The 27181-nt window shown below is 38.1% G+C and overlaps 2 protein-coding genes across 7 annotated transcripts in view; both read right to left on the bottom strand.

The window, feature by feature from the left end:
* Positions 1-12524, bottom strand: part of LOC113657080 (calpain-1 catalytic subunit-like) — a 25524-nt gene extending 13000 nt beyond the window's left edge. The window contains exons 1-7 of one of the 6 annotated variants that reach the window (XM_047812413.1): positions 12367-12505; positions 8559-8672; positions 7281-7527; positions 4752-4821; positions 912-1030; positions 108-241; positions 1-25 (exon numbers count right to left, since the gene is read on the bottom strand). The exon at positions 1-25 is cut by the window's left edge and continues 144 nt beyond it. In XM_047812413.1, coding sequence (XP_047668369.1) covers positions 1-25; positions 108-241; positions 912-1030; positions 4752-4821; positions 7281-7527; positions 8559-8572 — 609 coding nt within the window. In that variant the 5' untranslated portion in view covers positions 8573-8672; positions 12367-12505. Of the gene's footprint in view, positions 26-107; positions 242-911; positions 1031-4751; positions 4822-7280; positions 7528-8558; positions 8673-9055; positions 9082-10296; positions 10364-11638; positions 11663-12366 lie in introns of those variants that run through there. The other 5 variants (XM_047812418.1, XM_047812422.1, XM_047812417.1 and 2 more) reach the window with 5 other exon arrangements.
* Positions 12525-13731: 1207 nt separating this feature from the next.
* LOC113657038 (calpain-2 catalytic subunit-like) lies at positions 13732-25815 on the bottom strand. Its single transcript, XM_027168570.2, has 21 exons — positions 25482-25815; positions 24856-24925; positions 21718-21836; positions 21376-21509; positions 20280-20448; positions 20090-20173; positions 19914-19999; positions 19612-19680; positions 18976-19136; positions 17610-17779; positions 17106-17117; positions 16790-17001; positions 16168-16204; positions 15990-16055; positions 15827-15884; positions 15690-15754; positions 15463-15531; positions 15089-15167; positions 14685-14801; positions 14117-14175; positions 13732-14006 (listed from the first exon to the last, which is right to left on the bottom strand). Exons 1-21 carry the CDS (start codon positions 25716-25718, stop codon positions 13983-13985), a joined length of 2097 nt encoding a protein of 698 aa, XP_027024371.1. The 5' UTR covers positions 25719-25815; the 3' UTR covers positions 13732-13982.
* Between the last annotated feature and the right edge of the window lie 1366 nt (positions 25816-27181).

Here is a 27181-nt window from a genome sequence, read left to right as displayed (position 1 = left end):
CAGAGCCTCGTATGAGCCGTTCAACCTGGATCGCGAGCATAAAACACTTAAAACACAGCCAGGTGTACGCAAATAATTCAGATGCACTCGCTTATAAAAATCATTACTTAGCGTAGGCTTTCTCCAACAGGGCACTCCAGAACTCGGACCCCTCAGCCGAGTGCACGAAAACAAGCTCTCCATCCTTGACAGGCAGGCGGTCATCAACGACGACATCCACCCAGTCGCCGAACTGCCAGAACTGCAGAAACGAGTGTTTTCGGAATGACAACCAATACACTCATGAATACAACTTTAACTCGACTTTACTCGTGAATATAATACATGCGTTGCTATGACAACTTTTATCTGCAGCGACATACAATCCATGTCCGTTCATTAGAGTTCAGGAACTTTAGTCTTTTAAAATGGGGGATTCGCTGTTCATGACAGGTCCATCGTTCACACTAAAATATATTTTTTTAATGTGGCTGGAATAATTTCCTGGCACTATACAGAATGTTTGCTATTTTCCACTTTGGCAGAAGGTGAAAAGCGAAACACCCACTAACATGATAAACAATGTGAAACAGGACCAACACGTTTTTTTGGCGAACGGTTGTATACAATTTATGATGGTAACATGGCAGCTTTGGATGTAGCTTTGTGTCGGTTTTGAATCCATCTTCTTTTCACCCACGCAACCACCCTTAATGCACCACCCTGACCACATGAAAAAAACAACAACAAAAGTTCTGCTATTAGTCTGTATTTTGGAACTTGAGTCACTATTGTGGCTCACATGTGCTGTACAATTTAAATATGAAATATGACCAGTGAAGGCACGGATGTCAGACGTTTTTTTTTATAACCCGAGTAATTGGGGGGACGGGGGACGTATTTGTTGTAAATGAATTTATTAGACGGCGGACCTGAAAGTGGAAAATCCCGGCATAATCTTCCGTGAAGCTCTGGCCGTGAGGAACCACTCTGTGTAACAGATTGTCGTTGAGTGTGAGAGATGCGATAGCAGCCAACAGCCAGCAGTCACCTGAGAAAGAGAGCGAGACAAATGACAACTTTTTAAAAAAGAATAAAATCTCAATCTCTACTAAAGGATATCGGTTACATTTTTTAATATTAAGCATTAATGACTGATTTATGTCTATAAAAAAAACAGCAGTTTGACTTGGTTATTGTGTTCGTACCTTTATTTAGCATCATGAGCTAAATAAAATTTGTTTCTCTGCACAATCATCTGTAAATATTTATTTATTTTGCTTCCAGTTCTGTAACCCGATCCTCTATGGATGAAAGGATGTGAAAACTTTTTAGTGAATGAGCTTTAACGAGATCACTGGGTAAAATGGACCTGATTGGCTGCACAGAGGATCTGCTACAGCTTGTTCAGGTTAAAAAACTGGAACGAAACTATTTTTCTTCTTCCTCCTTTAACGCATTGGTCTCTTCTGTTACGGTATTTTTCCACGTCTTCTGGCTGAAATGCTCTACTGTACCATTGTTAGGTGCCATTGTACAAACTAGAAACCTGGCTGTTTCTTTCTTGCTAGGACACAAAAGTTATGACTGTGTGAATGCGAGCTGTTGAAGAGCGGAAACTAGAAAAATTAATGAGCAGGAGGGGGGGGGTGAGAGAGAGAGAGTGCGAGAGAGAGAGTGCAAGACAGAGAGGGGGAGAGTGAGCGAGAGAGAGGGGGGGAGGGGGGAATGAGGGGGAGGGAGTGAGAAAGAGAGAGGGTGAGAAAGAGAGGGGGCAGAGCGAGGAGGGAGAGTGAGGGAGAGAGAGTGAGTGAGGGGAGTGAGGGGGGAGGGAGTGAGAAAGAGAGAGGGTGAGAAAGAGAGGGGGCAGAGCGAGGACGGAGAGTGAGGGAGAGAGAGTGAGTGAGGGGAGTGAGGGGGGAGGGAGTGAGGGGGAGAGAGAGAGAGAGAGAGAAAGAGAGAGAGAGAGGAAGAGGAAGAGAAAGACAGAGGAACACAGAGACAGAGGAAGACACCAGAGTAAATGAATGACTAAACTGCATGAGATGCAAAATGTTTACAACTGTAATGATTACTTTTCTTCTCTACACAACATAAACAAGGCCCTTGGCCTGCTCTCGGTGTTTCGTTCACCCACCTTTAAAGACATAAATAATACTCATTAACACATTAAATTCTCTAAAAATAAATACTAGAATCAGCAGCTGAAATGTTTTCTTACGTTACGATAGGATTACACGTTTATGTAGCCGCGTAGTTTATAAACAACTCTGATGTCTATAGAACAAGAGCAAGTCTGTATTTTTTGTATTTACAAACACTTCAAGTAAACATTTGCGCTGTTTTGCTGCAGGAATCTTTCGTCTCAGCTCCGCTATGCTCATCCATTCTAGTTAATCTTCTTAATTCTTAAAATGAATTATCTCCTGTAACATAGCTGTTAGCTAAGGAGCTAATGCTTCATGTAGATCGCGTGAGAGTCTTAATCATTCAGTTGCGAAGGAAACTCTTTCCTGTGAGGAAAGTCGAATTGACGTTTATTTAGATCCATAAAATTTGTAATCCACTTTCAAAAGATTGAAAGTGATTAAATCTTCTAGGACACGGTTCACTTTGGGGCTTTTTACACCTGGTCACTTCATGCGTTTTCTGTGATCAGATAGCTATCCGATGGTAAAAAGACCAGGTCTAATTGCCCTCCGAAACGGTTTCGAGATGGATATAAATCCGATGGTTCAAACCCCTTCAGGAGGCGGTCTAATATGGTAATATACTGTAGTATGAAAGGGTGCGCATACTTGTAAGCAGGACACCCAGAGAGAGAAAAACAAAAACAGGAAGTCATATAATCGGGACAAACTCCGGTTTGTTTTGGCAGAGAAGGCAGAATGTGTTGGGCTGCAGCTCAGTGTGTCTCCTGCCATATCATGAAGGAGCCTCTGACTCTCCACCATACAGTACACAGTTCCACTGAAACTCGCCCTTTTGTTCTATCTCTTCATCATTTAAATGTGCTTTGAAAGTGTACCAGATTTAAACTGATCGATTCTTCGCCAACGTCGTCCTGTAACACAGTCGCGCCAATAAACCTCATTTGAAATGAATCAAATTTATCACATATAAAAAGAAAGAAAATGGTCTCATTTGATCATGATTTCATATTTTTTAAACTGTTGTCACCGAAGCCTGCAGTAACTCAGAGCACCAGCAGAGAGAGAGAGAGAGAGAGAGAGGTGTGGGTTAACAGTGCTGACAGAGTCCAAGCCCTTTTTTCCACACTGCCATCCTGTTTGCTCTCAGGACTCACATTAAACACACACTCACACACAAATAAAATACAGACACACAAACACACACATTCATAAAAACTCTCTTTCTGTCTCTCTCTTTCTCTGGCTCTCTCTCTGGCTCTCACTCTCTGTCTCTCTTTCTCTCTCTCTGGCTCTCACTCTCTCTCTCTCTCTTTCTGGCTCTCTCTCTGGCTCTATCCCCCTCTCTCTCTCTCTCTGTCTCTCTCTCTCTCTCTGTCTCTCTCTCTCTCTGTCTCTCTCTCTCTCTCTCACACACACACACACACACACAATAATGAAACACACACACAATTATTATTCTATTAAATAAATTTCAGCAGTTGTCTATTATCTTGTGTTAAACTTTAAACAGTGTTACACAGTAACAAAGCCATTCTCTGCCCTGTTCTGTAAACCCCAACTGCATGAGCTCTCTGCACACACACACACACACACACACACACACACACACACACACACACACACACACACACACACACACACACACACACACTCACACAATATAAGCGACGGCAAGCTGCCAAACCTCTGAGCGCTCTTTTTTGCTAAGCCACTCGGTCTGTGACTCATCGCTCAGGCAGCGAGCTCTACACACCCCACTCCTAGGAAACACACACTCATACTCTCTCTCCCTCTCACACACACACTGAACACTCAAGAATTTACATGGACTTCTTTTGCCTGGTTAAAATTTGATCCCTGAGTGCTTCATCTGTTCGACCCTGCCAGCATGAAGCAGCTCTGGCATCCAGAACGACCCGAAACAAGTCGCATCTCACACAATCACAACGGTTTTCCTGTTTTCTGCGACCGTTGGTACACCACCCACATTCGATTTTACGCTAAAATATTCAGCCAAACCCTGAGTTATGTAATTACACTGCTACGGCCTGAATCACTGACAGCTACAGACAGATTATTTTGGTAAATCCACAGGGAGACTCCTACCAGCGAGTAACTTACAGAGTCTGAGTACTTAGGAATTTCTCACAAGTTTCAAAATGTTTGCTTTAAAAAAAAAAAAAAAAACTTTCTAAGTAACCAGTGAGCCAATAAGCATGTGGCAGAAGTGTAGGGTCCTTATTAGGATCAGAACTTAGCATGTGAAGTCCTGAAAAATCAGAAATCATAAAGTTGCCACTTGTAAATTTAATCCCGCCCGAATAGGACTTGGCCTGTTATTTTCACAGTTTTGTCTTTTGCTGGTTTGTTACTATCTGAGATCTCTCTCTCACCAGTCTTTAAAAAAAATGTTATGACTCCGGAGTCGGTTGTGTTGTGGATTTGATTTTTTTATTTGATTTGCACTCGCTCATCTGAAGTGGGATTTACACTGTACTGTAAAAACAAGCGTGGTCCTGACAGACTGACTGTTCCACACCTAAAATGTTGTCTAAAGCCTTGTGAATAAAACATGCATGAAGAAGGTAACAGAGCAGAACATGGTTAATTGGGACTCACCCAGTGCTCCTTGGCAGATGTCAGTCCGTGTGGCTCCGCCCACGATGAACTGAGGATCAGAAACCAGCTCCTGTGACAAAATCACAACAAAAACTCAACAACTCTCGGGCTTTCATCAGTACTTCATTTTTATCAAGTCGACTAGAGTAAAGGGAACTGTTAAGGGGTTTTGTTTTTTTTTGCAAGTAGAAAAAAAACATGGCAATAAATCATTAAGTCATTATGCAGCACTACAGAAGCTCAAGTGGTTTGGATGACGTAAACACACTCGTGCTGATTTCATCAGGAAACCAGCTGACAAGTTGATCTGATAAGAGACAGTTCCAAGTCGCAGAAACAAAAACAGCTGGGTGTTTATACAAAGAACTAAAAGTGATTCCGAAGGATAAGGTGACTGATAGTGCCTTCGGTGCAAATAAACAAAGTAACATCATATACAAATAATCATTTAAAGTTGTGATGATTATTTTGGAAGTTTCTGTGTGCCGCACACATTCGTGGGCATGACGTGCGAGGCTGAGACTGACAGAAGTTCACCTGATTCAAAAAGCCTGACCACTGGCTAATATAACAAACACATCATTTATTCATGAAGTCAAGCTTTTAAGTTCTGCTGGAAGCTTTAATGGCCAACCAAAAGGGTTAACAGTATACACACACCCAGGATCTTCATATGCTTGTCCATATTTGAATGACACCATGTGTGTGTTTGTGTGTGTGTGTGTGTGTGTGTAACTAGGACACAGCCAGAATGTCCTCCCTCAACAGTTCCAGAGCGGAGGAACCAGTCAGCGCTCTGTAACAGCTCATAATCTTTCCCCGTTCACTTCCTCCTGTGAGTCACTGCATGCGTGTTCATCATCCACTGAGTAAAGACAATGGAAAGGAACACACCCGATGTACAGAGCAGTCAGAACAGTCGAGGGAAAAGGTTTACAACTTACATTCAAAACCTGTTAAAGTGTGTGTGTGTGTGTGTTGTGGCCTAAACTCCAACATCAATCCATAGCACAAAGCATAATCCAACAGCATAATTAGTATTAATCACGAACATGACAAAGGATAGTTTGACTTACATCATGATATAGAGATGTACAGGAGGAATGTGGGGGTGTGGCTAATATGGACATATGTATAAAGGGGGTGTGGCTAACAGGAATCATAAAATGGACATATATTTATCAGATTCAGAAGGAAAAACAGAAAAAAACTATAAAGTGACTTTTAGATCATTTGCCTCAGGTCACTAATAAGAGTTGACTCCCAAATGACTCAAAAAACAAATTGTATTATTCTGTGACCCATTTGAGTTAGGGGCGTGTTTGTTTTGGTGATTTCAAATGTCAACATTGGCTTTCAAACATCGTGCACCCCACCTTTAAATCAATCTGCGCCTTCGAATCAGTGTAATAACCACATAACAGACTGCTCACGGAAAAACTAACAATATCATCAGCCCTTTTGTTACTTGTGCTAATAAAGAAACTGTTTGAAATCTTCTGCATTTTTTGAATTTCGAAAATTGTTGAGTATAAAGAAAGGGGCGGAAACTATGACAAAAGAATCAGTCAAAAACCGATGGACGATTGTGTTGCTGTACTGTCGAGGTGGCTGGTGTATTATTAAGTCGGTGAAATGTGGCGTGTCAAGCGATGAAACACACCACGGCGGCTAAGGACGTGACGAGGCACGTAGTCATGACGATATGAAAAACTGTAGCATGGCGCAGTTGGTGTGTGAGTTGTATGTGACAGCATGTTAACCGCAAGAGAAAAACCCTCCAGTGAAGCACTTGCACTCGGTGACAAGCCGGAGAGGAAGCTAACATGAACTGATGACCACTGTACACACACACATTCCTGTACACTGTTACACTCAGTGCACCCTTTCATATGAATCTATCTATTCAACTTTCTAGCTACTCAAATATTTGGTAGCTGAGGCAAATATTTACAGAATCCAACTGGGGCATTGTAATTCCTGAAACCTTTCACAGAACCCAAAGCAGTTGCAACTAAACACAATTATTACCAGTATTTAACTTTTATTAAAACTGCTCATGGATTCCAGTTGAAATCAGTTCCTCCTTTCATAAAAAACCTCACAGGACAGGCTTTGATATGTAGTCACTGTTTCCTGAAAAATAAACCAACATTCAGGAACCAGGTGTGTAAAAGATTAACATGTAAAACCGCCTTAAGCAACAAAATTAGCAAAATTGTTTTGCATCAATCTATGAGATCTGAGTTTGGAGAACTTTTGGCCCACTCTTTGCTTCAGTGCATTGATATTTGCAGGTATGTGTTTATGCACAGTGCACTGAAGATGCCACCACAGCATCTCGGTGGGTTTAAGCCTGGACTTTGACTTACCATCATCTTGATTTTTCCCCCTTATTTTTTAATCATTCAGATGCTTTCATTCAGATGAGGACCGTACAATTGTAAATGAGGACCGTACAATTGTTATTTAGACCCTGAAAAGGAAATACTGAGACTAGCTAGATAGTGTGTAGATGACGTGACTCACAGTGGGCCGCTTCCACTCGACGCCACGTGTTTTAGACGAATGAGGCGCCAGCTCCTTGAATCCAAGCGATGGCGGCCGGGCGGGGAAACAGGGATCCTCGAAGAGACTGCCGCTTTCCAAACACTCCTGTTTCAGTGCCTGGTAGTCCTGGTTGGCGAAGGGGATCGCTCGGTCGTTGGTCCCCGCGCCCTCTGCCCGCAGGCGGTCGTGCTGAATTCTTGCTGACATCCCACCGAACACGTACATGCTACAGGGGGTAAACGAGTCACGTGTAAATAAAGAATTAACAGTAAGGGTGTATGTAAAAAAGGTTGTCAGGGTCTAAAAAAGGCCTGTTAACACCAAACTGTATGGAAGAAAATAGTCAGGTAGATCTTTTTTTTTTAAAAAAGGTGGCAATAATTCTCTAGGCTTGACTTTAAAGTAATAAAAGAAATGTCTTTTTAAGGGACGATTGTAGCAGCGCTTTGAACTCGCCCACGATTTTTTTGGAAATTGAGTAAAACCACTCATTGCACAGTCTCAGCTCCAGCTTGAGAAACTGGAACCTTCTTACAAAGGTCCTTTATTTAGTGGTTATGTCAAAGTCTTTATACGATACCGCCTCGTTCTATTAGTGGGACCAAAACACACAAAACAAAAACAAGCACAAATTCACTTTTTTCTTTTCTTTTGTCAATGGGGACCAAAACACACAGAACAAAAACAAGCACAAATTCACTTTTCTTTCCTATTGTTAATGTCTCTTGCAGTTAAGAGCCACCATGATGGAAAAAAAATAGGTTTCAGTTTTGTGACATTTAGCTGATACACTGGTGTGAACAGGCCTGAAGTTATAAGTGAGACATGCAACACTTGTGAACATGGATAACAAAGTGGATGACTGCGTTTGTGCAAGCTTAAAAAAAAAATCAAAAGAGCATTTGTGGGTAAAAAAAAGGATAGAAAGAGACTGATTGGTTGACACAGGCAGCTTTTTAGAGTGTGTGTGTGTGTGTGTGTGTGTGTAGACTGCTATTACTGGCATTCAGCAGATACACAGCTGTTATCATGCAAGCAGAGTGTCTACATTCCTACACACACACGCTCTCTTAAAGCAGCAGATGACAGAAAGCTTTTATGCACTGCGTTCGATAAAAATAAAGAAGTTAAAGTGGAACATGCACTTAAAGGACAGAGAAGTCTGCACCATATTGTGCTACACGATTAACCGTGAATTAGCGTATAACAGCCTTACAGCACCATTTTTATTAGTTTTATTAGCAGGGAAAAATGCACTTTAAAGGAGTCATTTGTCACTTTTCCGATATAAATTTCCCCAGAACAGGCACTGTGGAGACTCGTCTGTGGTCTACATGTAATGGCAATTCCCTTCACAGGCAGCAGGGGGAGCTAGAAATGACAAACAGCTCCTTTAATGATGGAATGTGATTTCATATTAAAAAAAAAAAAGTTTATGCACCGTGATGGCAAATCCAAATGCCGGCGTGTCATGTCATAACTCAAAATAAACAAACCAAAACAAAAAACAGCACTTCCAAGTTCCTGAATTATGTCGTATATGTATATGTATAGAACAGAGCTGTAGCTGAGCGTGTAAAAGAAATGTATTATTTTGCTGCAACTGTACGTTTCGGAGTGTTTTTTCCTCTTATACTGCAGATTTATTACAAAGATACTACAGATTTATTACTAAACTATTAGAAACTATTACACCAAAGCTAAATCAGTAACAATAAAGTCATTCAATTCATAGAGAACCCACACACATCTACCTGCAGGTCCTTTTTGCAGCGGCAGGCTTAGAAAAAACAGAGATTTCATTCATCACAGAGTAAAAGACTATCAGATTACTTTTTCTATCTATCTATCTATCTATCTATCTATCTATCTATCTATCTATCTATCTATCTATCTATCTATCTATATGGAAAAAAGAATCACTGAATCATATAACTGAATCATATACATGATTTACAGTGTGTGTGTGTGTGTGTGTGTGTGTGTGTGTTCAATCATATCAATTATAAAGTTATTTATTATACAAGGGTCAAGAGTCAAAACATATATATTTTTAAAACTATTTTACACTGTTTATTGCAAACATGTGCCACAGAAATGTATCATGCTTCTACATCATCTCAATTTCAGTCACTTCAAGTGTTTTATAAATGTCATTTATAAGCATTTAATAAGTGTCTGGAATTCTGTAGAAAAACAAAAAAAAGCTAATACATGTTTAAGGCTTTCTTTTGCCGAACCCTTATAAAAAATCGTACATTAAAATAAACTTAAACTTTGGAAATTTGAGAATATAAACATCTTAAATCTGAGCTTTGTCTGCTTAGCGCTGCACTGAACCCAGGATGCTAATGTTGCTAACAGGTAAAGGACATTTCTCAAATAAAACATTGTTTTTTTCTTCTGCAAAACATTTTGGTTTGAAGTGCTTCACTGATATCACACAGACTTTACAAAACTGTAAACAGGCACCATGATATAATCCAGTCAGCTCTTTTTTTTTTACATTTAAACATTTATAAAGAAAGATTAGAACTTGTAAAATTTGAGATTTATAAATGTAGAGAATTTAGTGATATCATTCCGATGTGTTTTTATACACAGTGCATATGTAATGACTAAATAAACCCTCACAGTAAAGCTCAACCCTGTATTGTTATGGAAGGCGGCCATCTTGGACAACTGGGATTTTCCCTTTGGTGCTAATCATTCACTTGTGTTTTTTAGCAGGTATGAGTGTGCAATTGTAGTGGAAATACTAGGAATGATACTGAATGTCATTAAAATGATCTCTGTTGTGATAAGATACTTTAATTCAATGTTAGATCATAGCTTTAACAAGTAGAATTATTAATAAATCACAATATTATCCTGTCATAACTTTTTCGGACAATTTAAGACGTTATTATGAACGGCACATACTTGATTTTGTGTTATGTTTTATTATTTTTAAATAGCAGGTTCTATATGTTTTGGGTTACTGGTGTAATCTCACCTGTGTTACTTTTTTACTGCTGTTTTGTAACTGTATTTTAAATATTCTGTGGGCAGATTTTTGAAACCTGAAAACAAAGCAGATTGTCAAACACCATCAATTCGGCCCTAATCGATCCATTTCTGTCTGCTTCAGTGAATCAGCAAGTATCAGTGTGTACACACACACACACACACACACACACACACACACACACACACACACACACACACACACACACAAAACACCATTACTGATAACTCTTACTCCACTCATTAACAAATGAGTTATTAATAATTTACAGTCGTTTGCTCCTGTTATCATTATTTTGTTGTACAGTTTTCTCATCAACAGACTTTAACCTTGTCATGATGACGAGAAACTGGAGCATAAACTTACTGTCTGTTACATCACTGACACTGGAGACTCCTTCCTTAAATGTAAAATTACAGAAAAAAGATTCACTATATTAAAAACTAGCGTATGCTTGCCTATTTTAATCGGTTTACGATGAATCAAAAATGTTTTTATATGACAAAGCAGATTGCCATACGCCAGCAATTCGGCCCTAATCGATCCATTTCTGTCTGCTTCAGTGAATCAGCAAGCATCAGTGTGTACACACACACACACACACACACACACACACACACACACACACAAAACACCATTACTGATAAGCTTATACTGTAGTGATAAGAGCTGCAATCTTAACATATTTTCCCCGAGATATCCATGAAAATGTTAAGACTTAAAGAGAGATTTTTGGCAGCCAATAACGAACTGATAACAATCTTTTACAGTGTTCCTGAAAGAACGCACGCATTTAAAATGTGTCATCTTCAGAAACTCTATAAAAAATAATTTCCTTCTTCTTCTTATTAAATAATTAAGGTCCTTAGCTTCAAATGAAAAACGGTGCTGTAGCTGAATGGAGGTGTTGAGTCAAGATGTTCAGGTGTTAAAGTAGTACCTCACCATGCCAAATGTATCAAACAGTTAGTTCCAGTTAGGTGTTGAACTAGTTTGCAAAAATGACATGCAAGGATGCACCGAATGGAAATAATCCGACTTTAAAGCACTTAGTCGATAATTATAGTTTGGCCCCAATGACATTTCTTAACAAAGGAATAAAACGTACTTTAGTAATCTGTTATAAAGGAATAATTTATCGTGTTGACACGACAAATCCAGACGTGAAGCACAACCCGAATCGTCTCATTCCTCTTATTCCACTCATTAACAAATTAATTATTAATCATTTACAGTCGTTTGCTCCTGTTATCATTATTTTGTTGTACAGTTTTCTCATCAACAGACTTTTACCTTGTCATGATGATGATAAACTGGAGCATAAACTTACTGTCTGTTACATCACTGGCATTGGAGACTCCTTCCTTAAATGTAAAATTACAGAAAAAAATTCACTATATTAAAAACTAGCCTATACTTGCCTATTTTAATCGGTTTACGAAGAATAAAAAAATGTCTCATGAGTTCTCTGTAACAATACAGCAAACATAATAACGTATTAATATTCTAATATTATTGTAATATTAAATCTGTGAGACGCCTAGAAGCCGGATCTACTTTCAGATCGGTGACTATAGCAACGCTTTCTGACTAATCAGATTCGAGGATTCGACATTGCCTTGGTTAAAGAACTCGTCTTGTCAATGCTGTGCAAAGGCTATGCTGTTTTAATATCGGCACAAAATTAAAATAGATGCGCTCTTTTTTAATTCCGTGTGTTTTTTTTAACTAGCGAAACACTTTATTCCGCGGACTAATCTGCACACTTTAGGCCACATTTTACCGTTACTCTGCTCGAGCCAGTGTTTATTTTAGTGCTGAGACTGTATCCATGCGCCGTTTGCATTAGGTCTCTATTTAATGATTAGTCATTTGGGTGTTAAACCTAAACAAAGTATATTTGGTCTAAAAAATGTATATCAAATTACCTCATGATTTGTTCGTGTATATAAATAAATAAATAAATAAATATATATTTATATTTATAAAAGTCTACGCATATCACTTGCACCTCGAAAGATATTTAAAATAAAGTAAAAAAAAAAACTGCTCACTTACCACTGTTTCTCTCTCCGATTGTTACACAGCTGTTTACATTAATCTAAATGATTAAATGATGGATGAATTCATCTCTCTTGCACACTACAATCTCAGTATACCGCAGTGCACAGCCCTACCCTTGGGGGCGTGGCCTCTCTGTGACGGATGGAAAGGGCGTGTCTTAAATCGACCCTGTGCCCTATAAAGAGGACTAAATGTAGGGGAGTGAACAAGAATGTGATTTTTTTTTTATTATTTATTTATTGCTTCTATACACACACAGGTGTGAACTATAATAATAATAAAAAAAATATCTGTTAAGAAAACATCAGATTTTGGGTTATTTAGAGTCAAAAGATTTAGATCCCTACTAAATACCCTGGTGTATTTTTTTATTTACAAAAATAAATTAAGTAAAAACGTTATTATTTTTGTATTACGTCCACTCCCACATGTTGATTATCTGTATTTCAAGGTGTGTCAGAGTTGGCTCTTTGTCAAAGAGCACTAAATTAAATCACGCCATAAACATTATATTGCATAACTTTTATGAAACGTACCACCCTTTACTGTTTTCTTACACATTCCCTACAGTTCCTCTCGATTTAAAAGCCGTTTGGAAATCCTACACCCCAAAAAAATATTACTGCAGCTTCGAGAAACAAATTTTTAATGTTAAAAAAAGTCATTGTACCATAAAATTCCCAAAACACAAAACCAGGCAACAAAATCATGCAGCATTTTTTATTCAAGTCCCCCTGAAGGTGTCAGTTTATAATTAGAAATGTAAATTAATTAATGTAATGTAATTACATTAATTACAATGTAATTAATGTAAAAGAAATGTAATTTAAGATGGATTAAAAAAATGTTAAATTTGTTTTTCATTGCCAAAAACAGATCTAAAATTTGCAGGCCGACCTTCAAAAATGAATATGCATTAATATGCTAATTAAACAAATGTAAAACCCCAGCCCTTCAGCAACACCTTCAGCAACTCAAGCTGTGCTTAATCAGTATTGTAATATTTAAAGTGATTTATTGAAATTATCTTAAAAACCTTGAGTTACTCAATACATCCATGCCTTATTTTTTAACTAAATATTCCCAGTTAACTTTTAATGTACCCTAATTTGCATATATTAGCATACAAGTCTGTGGTAGGTTTAAACTCCCATGTCTGTATTGTGACATCAGGGGTACCTGAACCAAAAATAGGGGTACTTAAAAATGCAGAAGAAAAGAAATTTCAGATATATAAGATCATAATAAATTTCTCCATAAAAATTTCATAAATTTAAAAATAACTGTTTAGTGTTTTTGTTTTTTTTAAGATTTCCCTCGCCCTATAATATAACCAAATAAAACCAAGGCAAAATTGAATATTGTTCTATATTAAAACTTTATATATTAGCCGTTGTCTCTTCCAAGGTAACACAAACTTGTCTTTGGCTGTAAAAAAATCAAAAAATTTAACAATAGTAATGTAAAAAAAAAAAAATTATTTCTTTTTTCCCCACTTTTAATTGTTACAACTATAATTACTGATAAAAAACGTTTATAAGTCCTTATCCACACTGCCTGCCAATAATGCAAGTATTGGACTCTTAGCTTGGTGCTCAGGCTGGTGCTGTTTAAATCATAGTTAAATACAGCCACTGTGGAGAAAAGAGAAAACACAGTGTTTAGATCAAAAAAGATATATTTCCACTATATATCTCCAAATATATATATATATATATATGTGTGTGTGTGTATATAAACTAACCATTTCAAAGTTCATCTCTAAGGAACCGGTGTTGTGTGGATCCATTTTACGGAAAACTCCTAAACAAGAAGAAAAAGAAACGCAAGATATTGCAACAGGGATTTTTGTTTGTTTGTTGATGAATTAGGACAGGAAAGTTAGATACTGTGCCAAAATGGACAAAAGGTTCAAAACTCTAATTTTGTTTGAGCTTCATGTACTAACAGCTTGCTAGCATTTCAGCTAGTTAGAAGATAATCTATGCTAATTGCTGAATACCTCCAGCAATGACCAATGGCCTTAGGGGCTTAAACATGTTCCAACATGTCTGGAATGGTATGTCAGCTTTAAACACAAGTGATGGTCAGACGTCCACATTCTTTGGGCACCATTCCAAAGGTGTGTTTCAACTCGAATTGGCATTGATGGAAACCCTTCTGCCACAAAAGCATACAGTCATTCCAAAGCAGTGAAACATTGGAAAAGGCCCATTTTTAAGTGTGCTTTTTGTGTGTCCATATACTTTTTGACCTTATAGTTAATATACATTTTTTTTGCTTTAATATAAATAATTTAGGACTATACTTACGGAACATCAGCTCCAACCGCATAATGCAGGACACAAAGTCATCAAAGTCAATGGTGAGGTTAGTATCAGCGAAGCGGTTCACCAAAAGCTGAAAGATGGTATCATTCAGAGTGAATCCTATGAAAAGAAATGACAGATTCAGAGAACTTACATGCAAAATTTCCTCCAAAATATTACAATAAATTCAAATACAGTGTCAAAAATTTGTAAGAGTAACACATTTAGTCCATGGACTATTTCATACATTCTGGTAATTCATTCTCTTGACGTATTCGAAGATTGGTATTTAGTGCACTGTGTAGAGCTGTGAGAAGCAGCAGACAGTGCGTGTTGTGCGATTGTGCGTATCAGATCAGCGTGTGAATAGAGGTCTTGTGACCGATGTGGGATGAGGCGTGACTTACCAGCTTTTCCCAGTGCCCCACGAAACTCTGGTGTGCTTATATTCCCAGAGCCATCCATGTCGTTTTGTTTATAGATATCCTACAACAATTACAAGAAATCACTAAGAAGTCCATTGCAACTACAAACTACAAATTGCAATGAAATCTTGGAAAGATCATTCTGGAAGACATCCTAGGTATTTCTGACTGTAAAACGAGCATCACAACAACAATGTGTGTGTCATAAAATGAACATCTAAAAAACACTTTAAGGTTTAGACTAAGACTTTTCCACAGTTTTGTATATAATTTATGCATTAATGTATAGTTAGGATAAATGTAATCTGATTACTAATTGATGCTGTGATACTTTGGACCTCACGTAATCACCTTACCATGTATCTCTGCACTTTCTTCCACAACGTGGCGAACTCGCCCAGACCAAGCTTCCCGTTGCCGGAGTCCTGAGAGTCAGTCAAGGGAAATATTCAAAAATGGTGAACGTATACGAAGCTAAACTTCCTTGGAGGACCTGAAGAACTTCCACAGTGCCCATGGGTGATATGTGTATGACAACAGTACATTCGGATATTAGCATAATAATGTGTTAGCATGAGGATACATCCATGAGGTTGACCATGGTGCGACACGTGTCCAGGGAGAAACCGTCTGTCTTAATGTCCGTTCCTAGAATATTGAAACAGTCGAGTAAGACAAAGTCCGGCTATATTACAACAGGAGGATAAAAATCATACGTACGTTTGCCGACTACTTTGTTCATGATCGTTTTGAGCTCTGCGGCAGAGATCTCCATGTCCTGAGAAGAGACAAAAGGGCGATTTCAGCACAAAACACACTCTAGCTACTGTACAAACAATGCACAGTGCAGAAGTTCATATAGATGAAAACGCTCTGTACATACAGTTCCTGCCAGTTTCATAAACAGGCTCCTGAAGTTCGAATCTACTTCACTGTCTGACACGGTTTCCTGAAAAGCAAGGATCAGATGTATTTATAACCACAGAAAGAATTTTCGTTCGAGTATCTTTCAATTAGAAAAACATACTTTATAATAAAAATAATTCTAAAACCAAACTCACGTCTACTAATTTAGCATCGACAGGATCATCGCAACGCCTGAATGGGGTAAAGAAAACCATTTACTCAAGAAGAATCTGTACATCAACGATTAATCCTGAAGAACTATTACTGAATTATTCATTCATTCATTCATCAAATCAGTGTTTCTTCCATCCGTTATTTCATTTGTTCTCTTTTAATCATGATTTCTTCATTGATTCAAGCATTTATTTTGTCCTATTTATTCATTATTCCATCCATTCATCCATCTGTTGCAATATCTATATACATTTCCACACACATTATATATACAGTATAATAATTTATATAATAATAATAATATATATATGTATAATAATTTATCATTTTACATATTAAAATATATTTAAAAACCCAATGATGTTGGTCATTGCCTTTTATGGCATTTGGTGGGCATGGCTAAATGTAAATGCACAGCAATTTTCAGCTATCTGAATTTTATCAACATAGAAACAATAATAAGATCTTCGAATTTGTTAGGAATTTTTACAACTTGATAGATAAAATAGTAATAAATGAAGTACAATAATAGAAAACGTAAATTGAAGTGCTGTAAAGCCATAAATAAGATGCTAATCAGTGAAAGAAGATTTTATTGCTTACTCTGTTTCGGTCTGCTTCTCAGAGAAGACACGCAGGCAGAAGTCACCATCCTTATTAGGCTCGAAGGTGGAAGGCACGACCAGGTATTCGCCAGCAGGCAGCTTGAAGCGTGTGCTGACCTCACGCAGGTTGACGAAGGTCTCAGAGCGAGCTTTCTGTGCGTGCGTCAGGAAAAAGTTCTTATCCAGGTGCAGGTTTGTCTGGCCCTTGAACTGGTGGAAAGACAGAGCTGATCAGAAGGACAGGAAGTGCACAGGAAACTGAAGTGTAAGCTGTTTGTTAAAGCTGGGAGCTGGTTATTGAAAAGTGTTCTTACCTGTGAAGGCACCTGTGGAAATACAAAAAAGAAAAACGTGTCAGATCGACAAAAACATGACAAGTAGCAAGCTCAACAAACTGGAAACTTCCCCAGTGGGAAAATATTCCCGATGAATCATCTCTTTTTCTCCTTCTGTCTCAATAAACCAACCTGCCTTACTCACACACATTTCCTCATTTCCTCCATCCAGTTCTTCATTACATTTTTTTTTATTTATTGTTTATTCTTTATACATTGTCATGGTGTCAGCGGTGTTGCTAAGGCTCAAGGCCAACACCAAACTGATTCAGGGATCATCATGATCTTATCTGATTATTATATTATGATATATGGTATAACCAGATAACCAGACAAGAAAAGATTCTACAAGAAAAGATTCTACATTTTTTAATATGAATGATGCAGAAACATCCATCCACAAACATCTAAACACTGATCCCTTTTTCCTAAAATCTCTTATACATTCCAGGATCGGGATTTATAAGCGACTGTGGCTCTGACCTCGTAGATGGCGTAGCCGATGGTGTGCATGTCCTCGCCATCCTTTCTTAACCGGCGTCGGTTCTTCTGGATCAGACCCACTACAAGGCTGCAGCCCTGCTCGTTGTCGTTCGGGTCGTCGTCCTCTTCGTTCACCTTGATAACGAATTGCGGGTTCATCCAGAACGTGTCTGCAAAAGTAAATAGCGTTCAGAAACAACACCACCCTCGAGACAAAGAAATCCTGAAAGATCCAAATCATTATCTCTGATGATTAAGGCAAAAATTATAATGATGTTCTTGATGATTGTTTATTTTTTTGAATGCCACTTTTAAATGCGCTGAATGATTAACACAACGCTGAGGATTACACCTGGTTAATTATATGTCTCTTCGAATAACAGAGTCAGTACAATGACTGAATAAAGTGTGCTGCTTGGGTTGTACCTGCTCTCAGGTGGATATAAGGCACAGCCACAATAATAGAATCAATTCAACATATCGAATACTGGATAACTGGAAACTTGCCCACAGTGAAGCATGGTGGTGGTAGCACCATTTTAAGGGTTAAGCTTTAATAACTCGGTTGCTTCTCAGATTATTGCCCTCCGTAAATAATTGACATTTGGAGGATGGCTTGCTCTGGGACGAGTCGCTGTGCTGTTCTAGTCTTTGTCGTTTTTTATAGTCGATACCACTTATCTACCAGCGATTTTTCTGTGTGTTTTTGTTTTGTTTTGATAATCAGACCTCGAATACAGTAGGTGCATTTCTCTCGATATCATTTGACACTTTATGACACATTTTTCCGGAGTCATCCCTGCAGCCTTGGGTTTTAGTTAACCAGCATGGACCTGAGAGAAACGCCGCACTCAGATGGGCAACGCTGTTGAAAGTCTGACAGTCGCCATGGTTTCCTCTGGTGCCATCAGTCACCAATCCAGTCACCATTCCACCATTCCACCAATCACACAATTCGGGCTTCAGTTTCAGAAGCAAAACAATGAGATAGAAGATAATGCAGTTGTGTGGGGAAAAAAGAAGAACACTGTTGTCCTTCAGTCTCACGTCACTTTGCTTCTCATTTGCATAACATTTCACGCCGTCCAAACTTTCCACATCGCTCGCCCCACCCACTTCGCTACATAAAGTCAACGGAAAATGAAGAACATTCCGTAGCTTTGTGTTTTTGCTGGTGGTGAACGTTTTGTCACCTACCCTTAATTTCTTTATTTAATGCATCCCTAAACATCCTACCTGGCTTACAATTCTTCCTAAGCGAGACACGCCTAAATCCTGTCTAGCAAGTTAGTCTAAAATCATTGACTCCCACCCGTGATATTTAATATGCATAAAAAAATCTCTTTGGTTTGGAAATTGTACTTACGAGCATTATTCCTGCATCCTCCAGCGGTGGAGCCCCTCCTCCAGGTTCCACTATAATTTTTCACACTCCATGGTTTAACCTGGCTGCTGGAGATGGCGTCGGGGGTCAGGGTGCAGATCTCGATACGTGAGTAATTCCGCTGGAAGTCAGAAAACGACATCCTGTGCGCAAACAAGCAACACGACTTGCGTCAACTCAAACAAGAAGTTGACTTTATTTTTTACCTCTGAAAAAAGAAATGCTACATTATGTGCTATAAGCTTTAACGATACTCGAACAATTGCTTCATATATTACAACCTGACTGACAGATTATTTAAAAAAAATAATAAATATATCAAAAACACTATATGATTACATTACAATACGAAACATTATACGATTTACTTGTTTCAAAAAAACGTTTTTTTTATATAAAAAAAGTAATAAACATTAATTCATTTTATTCAATCACAATAGCTAGAATGAACCATCTTAATGTTTCAAAATTATTAGTCAAATATCTTTAATAATATGATTTTTTTTTTAAATTATCTGTTTTATCTGAAAATGTTTTTAACATGAAAGGCTTCTATACATTTTTTAGCTTCTTTTTTTTTTTTTTAGATTTGATTCTTAACATGAGAGATAACTTTACCAAAACTCTCCGTCTTCAGCGTTGTTGTTCGGGCGCTCCGAAGGATTCACAGAGTTCCACTCGGATGAGCTGCAATAGCAGGGGTAAAGTGCTGATCCGATCATTTAATAAAAACTGTTCGGCTTTATTACAACATCCTGCTGAACGCATGTGTGTATGAACAGCAAGTAGACTTTATATTGGTTTTAAATATGTTGTATTTGTATAATGTAAAAGTTAGAGTGCATTATACCGCAATAATAAAGAGTGGAGCATGTGTGTGCGTGTGTGTGTGTGTGTGTGTGTGTGTGTGTGTGTGTTACCCATCACTCCAGGGTCCAGTCCACTCCACCTGACCCCACGGGTTCCTCATGCGCACCAGCTTCTCCGGACCTCTACTGGTATTAACCTTAATGCAAAACACAAAACACAAGGTAATGTTACACACACACAGAGTGAGAAATTCTTCTATATATTTATTTGATTACTTTGCTTGTACCTCGACAGCCCCTGTCAGTGAGTAGGCGTGTCCCTTCACCAGCTTCTGCCGAGTGATGGCCTCTGAATCAGCAGCACTCGTGATCTACACACACACACATACACACTAAATGAATAGTTCATTTTAGCTAGGCCTAGTCATTAAAGAGAGAGAGAGAGAGAGAGTGTATGTGTATCTAAACAGTGCTCACATCTATAGAGCAGCCAAGCAGAGCTCCAGACGCCAGAGCATTCTGAATAATCTGGAATATGTTCGCCGGCGCGCTCCTCAGCTCATACTGCTCGGCAATTCCACCAGTAAAATCCTCAAAGCCCTCGGTGGTGGAGCCTCCGGACAGAGCCTCGTATGAGCCGTTCACTCTGCAGGAAGGTTTGGAGGGAAGAATTAAGTTGCTGGGATAATTAGCTAAAAACCTTTACACACACACACACAAATAAATTCCATTAACTTCATTAAATATTACTTAAATTAATCAAAATTTTCTACCCACAAATTTCTCTGCCCACTAGAGGTAGAGAAAAGACTACAAACATTGTTTTCCTTCTTCTGTGATTTCCCCTTTTGGCTTAGATATCTCTTATTTGACCATTTTGCTAGAAATAGCATAAATTGACCCATGTATGCGTTTATTTTATTGTATATATAAATGACATTGTTTAATTTCATAACAAAATTACATGAGTTGCTTGTAAAATGACCAAGACTACGTATTTCTCCGTTGGGAATCGCAGCTTTGTGAGGTTTCAAGAATTGCTGCCCATTGTGCTGATTTTGTAAACAGTATCTCAGACAGGGAATAAAGCATCATTCTAATAATATACTCTTTGTGCTCAGTTTTGCAACTCCCATAAATGTCACCCGCAAGCCCAAATCTACACCATGTGTGTATCACTTCCTGGAGCTGGTTTCAGTTGAATCAGGTTATAGTCAAACTGCAGACCCAGGCCATGGCTCTGTAACAGATTTGGATCTTGTGCTAATACCAAGAAAGCAGTGTAGCCTTTCAGTGAAATGCCTTTTCTGTCAAGGTTCTGTATTTTATCTCTTGGCGATTGAAAGAATATTGGTGCCGAAAATCACTACAGAGTTACTGGAATTGTTTTTTTTTAATAGTAGAGCTGCTGTTCTTAACAACTAGCAGAAGGTAATTATGGCAACGTATAAGGCAATTGCCCCTGGATCCCCCAGGGTGGTTTAGCAGGGAAGCCATCCAGAACTGGTGTATGATTCTGAGTACAGTCCTGTTTCAGATTCTGAGCAAAGGCTGGTTAAAGCAGTGCACTTACTTAGCGTAGGCCTTTTCCAGGAGGGCGCTCCAAAACTCGCTGCCTTCTTCTGAATGGACAAACATCAGCTTCCCATCCTTCACGGGTAGCCGATCGTCAATGACGACATCCACCCACTCACCAAACTGCCAGAACTAAAGACAAGTGTGGGAAAACTTTCTTTTTAAAACAAAACCTGGAGCCCTAAACGATCAAGGTAAATTCCATCCACACATTTTCTCTTGACAAGGACGTCTCGGCCGGACATTACCTGGTGTTTAGATTTTGAAGTCAAACACATTGATGATGTGGAAAACATGTGTTAAGTGTGCAAAAAAATAAGCGATTAAAACACATGAACACCTGAAAGTGGAAGACTCCAGCATAGCCTGCGCCAAAATCCTGGCCGCTGGGGACCACCCTGGCCATCACATCTTCGTTCAACGTCAGAGAGGCGATGGCTGCCAAGAGCCAGCAGTCCCCTGAAAGACAGAAACACTAAGTCAGCTCCGTCAATCATTTACACAACATTACAATAAGATCACTGCCTCATGTCCAATTTACTGAGCAGCCCACAGATATCTGGCTTCTGTATTTGGAAAATTCTTTTTTGTAAACAATTCACTCATCATCAGAAATCCAGCAATGGATCAGATTTCACCTAACTGACCACTAATATTTCCAATCTGTGCAATCAGTCAAGAGCCACAAATAAAGATCCACCCAATCGATTGGTGTGTGGTGGCCATATTGCTATGTTTGAAATTTCAAATAGAACAAGATTTGAATACCAATTTTATGTAGTACATAGTTTTTATATATCACGCACATGTGTCATTGTTGTCTCCACTATAATTATTTATTAATCAGTATTAATTAAGACCTTCTGACCAATCAGAATCAAGTATTTGAGTCAAGATTCTGCACAGTATTAGTTCTTTATTGGGAAATTCTTGAAAACCCCCACAGGGTGATTCATCTTTTCTCTGGGTCATGTGATCACTTCTAAACTTCAAACACCAAAACTATTGACACGTGCCATTTAAAGAACCAGTTTTAGAGAAAGACGACAATCCATCGTAGTCACCCTACGCTTTCGGTACACAATGGCTTTACATTTGGCACAAATTCAGAGGGAAAACAGCCGATTTGCACACACCGACACACAGTCTCATAACCAACACAAGTTTTGACATGTCTAATTTCGCTAAACGACTGACTGTAAGAGCAGGATAATAAATCAGTCAGGTCAGCAAAAAATCTACAGCAGACCTTCCTGTCTACCAAAATCACACTACTCCTATTTCCACATAATCATTAAGGGCTTTACTTTTAACTCAAACACACAAACACAGTTTGCATAATGGACACGTTATTAAACGCGGTTAAAAAACCTGCTCTTGGCTGTGCTTTGTCAGTACCTAAACACAGTTATGCGACTTTAATCTGCTCATCTGTTCTGCTCTCTTACTTCCTTATTTATCTAATATGCTCAAACAGATCAGCTTTTAAAGCATCACTGTTCACGCTTGAACCGGTTTCCTGATTCTCTGCTGGAGATCATTTTGATTGGAAAAAAAAATGACATCTTAGCGAGTTGAATATCTTTAGTATAGAAAAAACAATGTAGTATTTCCTGTTCAAATTTGAACGAGAATCCAAATCATCAATGATTTTGATTTCTGGACTTATTGCTGCTTTTAAGCTACAGATCTTTGATTCGTTTGCAGTCAAATGTATGTAATGGATCCTTGTAAACAATATAGGATCAGGTTGAATAGATTCAATGAATCGGTTGATACAACTTTTTTTCATTCATTCATGCCACTTCAAGCAAAGCAAATAAGGAACAAATGTTTACACATTGTTTACTAGAATATTATGTTGCCAAACACAAAAAAAGCAACAAATGCCCTCATTTGTCAATTAGATTTTTTTTAATAAATAAAATGCACAAGCAATGGGCAGCATGGATTAAAAAAGCCATGCAAATCATCCTCTGCACACATTCATTCCTGCACAGCCGGCTGTGGTCACACAGGCACGCAATCTTCTTGCTTGGAGCTAAAGCTAGAGGAACATGCTCAGGATCGTATACTGTGTTTTCTCTCTCATCTTTGTTTGCCACTTGAATCATATTTCAGTCAGAACTTGCGAAACAAGATCACGCATCTGTTTATACTCTGTATAACAACGACGAGAAAACAAAAAAGATAAATAGATAAAATAATGCAGGACCTCTTAGGACTTCTGAACATTCTTGTACTCTGGTACCACAAGTTAGTTATGTTTATGGATTAATGGATAAAATGATAAACCAGTCATGTGACGTCTTAAAACGCATTCAGCCAAAGCCCTGTTAGGTTCCTTCCATTGTACTGAACATGATAGGAAGTCATCACACGCGTCTTCACTGGCAGGAGTTTAAAAGAAAAATCCTGTACGTACAATTTCAACGATTCATTTAGCTTTCTGTTAAAAAAAAAATCTCCAAAAATTATATAGCAAATTTTGAGAGAGCCACAGCAAAACCAGTCCATTTTACCCTGAACTGAAGATGACTGTTTTACAAAAAAAAAAAAAAACACCTCAGACAGTACTGATTGTTACTGTAGGAATTACTGACAAGGACACTCCTTCCTTAAACCTCTCCTAACAGTACATAAGGCCTCACTGTACAATTACCAGCTGTTAACATGGTAGATCTGACTTGTAGAGCCAGTAACACACAACCTCAATCACTGCACTGAATCTGAATACTAAATAAAAATGCAAATGTATTTATATAAGAATAAAAAAAAAAAGATTCAGTCCATCTTGGAGATCATTTGATTTTGGTGGCATCAGAACCGACTCTTGATCAGACTTTGAGCTATCATATTACATAATTGTCACCCTCCTTTAATGAATGAACTGAATCTCTGTGTTCAACAATATAGTGGACAATCCTGATTATTATTTCTTAATTTTTTTGTTTGAAACTGCTTTTCTCATGACTCATGAGATTTAATATTGTGTCTTTGTGAATCCTTTGACACACCCAGCTAGCTTTTCAGGTGATCCTTTGGTTTTATTGTTGTTAGTTGTCTCCTCAAAAGTTTGATGGATTTTATACTTCAACGTTTACACTAACTTTTCAGCCTGCATGAAAACAATCGATGACATTTGATTTTTTTCACGTCTGAATGTCAAACCTTTAAATAGAATTAGCTGTGGATTTTATGTATATGTGTGTATGTAGAAGCTGTAGAACTGGTTCAGGGAGTTAACCACCAGCGAGTCAGTTTGGTTAAAGAAGAGGAGCAATTGCCAGCTTATTTGCTTTGTATGTGTGGGTGGATGCATGAGAGAGAGAGAGAGAGAGAGAGAGAGAGAGAGAGAGAGAGAGAGAGAGAGAGAGAGAGAGAGAGATCACTTCCTGTTTCAGACATGTTGTTCATCAAAGCAACACCACAAGCACCAGCATCTATAGGTACCCGGATATCAGTCAGTGTGTCTTACCCAGGGCTCCTTGGCAAATATCAGTCCTTGTAGCTCCTCCGGTAATGAACTGAGGTCTGGAGCACAACTCCTGTTTTTTAAAAAACAAACAAAAAACACCCACATCCATTTATAAACGTGAACACACCGGTAGCAGCCATCCTGTCTGTATGTGCAGTGGTGCTGGTTGTAGCCAACACCCATCTTTAACTACTGCCTGGTTTTTGTGAGGTTAAAAAAAAAAAACAGTGATTTTGTCAACATTGATAATAAAACCACTAATATTTGCTTTTGATATAAAACAAAAACAAGAAAAATCAACAAATAAATGTATTTTTTTATTTAAAAAAAACAACAACAGTTATTAAATAAATAAATCAATCCATAAATTAAATAAAATTGAATAAAATAATGTACAGCCTGTTCATGTATCATGCAGGTTCGACTTGGTTGGCTTTCTCCCAGCACTCTCTCAACCATTTCTTTCCATCCAAAACAGCTTTTTCTCCTCCCCTTCCCACCCCAAATAAACCTGCATGGAAAATTTTTCCCAACTAATCAAGGAAGCATTGTTTTTTCTTTCCCCAGCATCAGACAAAACGATTTGTTTTCAATCTGCTTTTAAGTAGATATTCTGCACCACTTACCCCAGGTCTTTTCCATTGCACTCCTCTGACCTTGGAGGAATTTGGTCCAAGTTCTTTAAAGCCCAGGGTCTCTGGCGCAGCTGGAAATAAAGGATCACAGAAAAGCTGCCCTTGACTTTTGCACTGACTTCTGATCGCCTCGTAATCCTGGTTCAGGTATTTGTTGGCGTTCGCGTTGGTGCCGAAACCCGCAGCCCGGGCTCGCTTCTTAGCCAAAGTTAACGCCACTCCAGACATATCTGAACCTGCTTAACTTCTGGATCCGACTTTAAATGCGCTTTGGATACAGTGTGATTGCAGAAGTGAGTTTAAGGAAGTTTTGGGTTCTCCTCCTTCGGGCGTGGTTTAAATCTGTCATGCAAACCAAGAGGACTGAGTTCCTGCTCAACATATTATTTTATTCTGGAATAGTATTAATAGTATTACTGAATTGCTATTTACAGATTCCAATTTATTTATTTACCAATTCTTAATAAGTCTTCTCTGAAGCACCAGAGTAAATGAAGGGTATAACAAACACCATGTACTGTATATAATCCTAATTTATAAACCAAACACCATCTATATAACCATCATCCTTTCTGTCTGTGTTTTGGTTTGGTATACAGTAAGAGGGTCAGATTTTATCTGCTTGTTATTTACAATACTTTAGAGATCAGAGTGATAAGAAGTGAAATGGATGCTATAGAAATAGACAACAAAGAAGAGAGTCTTAGAGAGTCTTAAAGAGACAACATTTCTAAAGAAAAGCATGTCTCTTCCGCCATCTAGCGTCCAGGTTCAGTGCATGTCCTAAATACATGTAAAGTGGATCTACAACAAACAATCTTGTGTAAATCTTGAGCTCAAGAAGAAAATAGGAACAAATAGAGTCAGGGGAATAAAAAAAAGAGTCTACTCAAGTTCTAGGTTTTTTATTTATTTAATCTGAAAACAATCCAAATACCATAAACCAGAAATGGGAGAAAAATCAATTCACCCTAAAATTCAGTGACATACAGAAACACCAAAACTTAAAGGAAAGCACACAGTGTCTTAGTGTCTAATCTTATTGGTTATTGTAATCTAATCTTATCTCGTGTCTAATGTTATTGGTTCTTGTAATCTAATCTTATCTTGTCTCTAATCTTATCGGTTCTTGTAATCTAATCTTATCTCGTGTCTAATCTTATCGGTTATTGTAATCTAATCTTATCTCGTGTCTAAGCTTATTGGTTATTGTAATCTAATCTTATCTCATGTCTAATCTTATTGGTTCTTGTAATCTAATTTTATCTCATGTCTAATCTTATTGTTTCTTGTAATCTAATCTTATCTCGTGTCTAATCTTATTGGTTCTTGTAATCTAATCTTATCTCATGTCTAATCTTACTGTATTGATTCTTGTAATCTAATCTTATCTCATGTCTAATCTTATTGATTCTTGTAATCTAATCTTATCTTGAGTCTAATCTTATTGGTTTTATGCACTGTTTGCACATGCTGCACATTATGTTTCTAGGACAACTTACTATCAGTTCTTAGGGCTGTGTTGTACTATGTAGCACCATGATCCTAGAGGAACGTTGTCTCATTTCACTATGTACTGCATCAGCTATATATATTGTAATGACAATAAAAGCATCTGAACATGGCTTGATATAAAGCCTTGTAAAAGTATGTCAATCAATGCAATTCATGAGAAATATGCTTTCAAATCA

The sequence above is a fragment of the Tachysurus fulvidraco genome, chromosome 1, assembly GCF_022655615.1.
Source record: "Tachysurus fulvidraco isolate hzauxx_2018 chromosome 1, HZAU_PFXX_2.0, whole genome shotgun sequence".
Lineage (NCBI taxonomy): Eukaryota > Metazoa > Chordata > Actinopteri > Siluriformes > Bagridae > Tachysurus > Tachysurus fulvidraco.
Note: the sequence above shows the minus strand (reverse complement) of the source record. Positions and strands in the feature narration are given on the sequence as shown.

Bases quoted from the DNA above. Each gene is read 5' to 3' on its own strand.
- LOC113657038 (XM_027168570.2), bottom strand. From the start codon at position 25,718: ATGTCTGGAGTGGCGTTAACTTTGGCTAAGAAGCGAGCCCGGGCTGCG. The intron at 20,174-20,279 runs GTGAGCACTGTT...GTGTGTGTGTAG, and splicing joins TGCTTGGCTGCTCTATAGAT to ATCACGAGTGCTGCTGATTC. The intron at 16,056-16,167 runs GTGAGTTTGGTT...CTTGCTTTTCAG, and splicing joins TCGATGCTAAATTAGTAGAC to GAAACCGTGTCAGACAGTGA.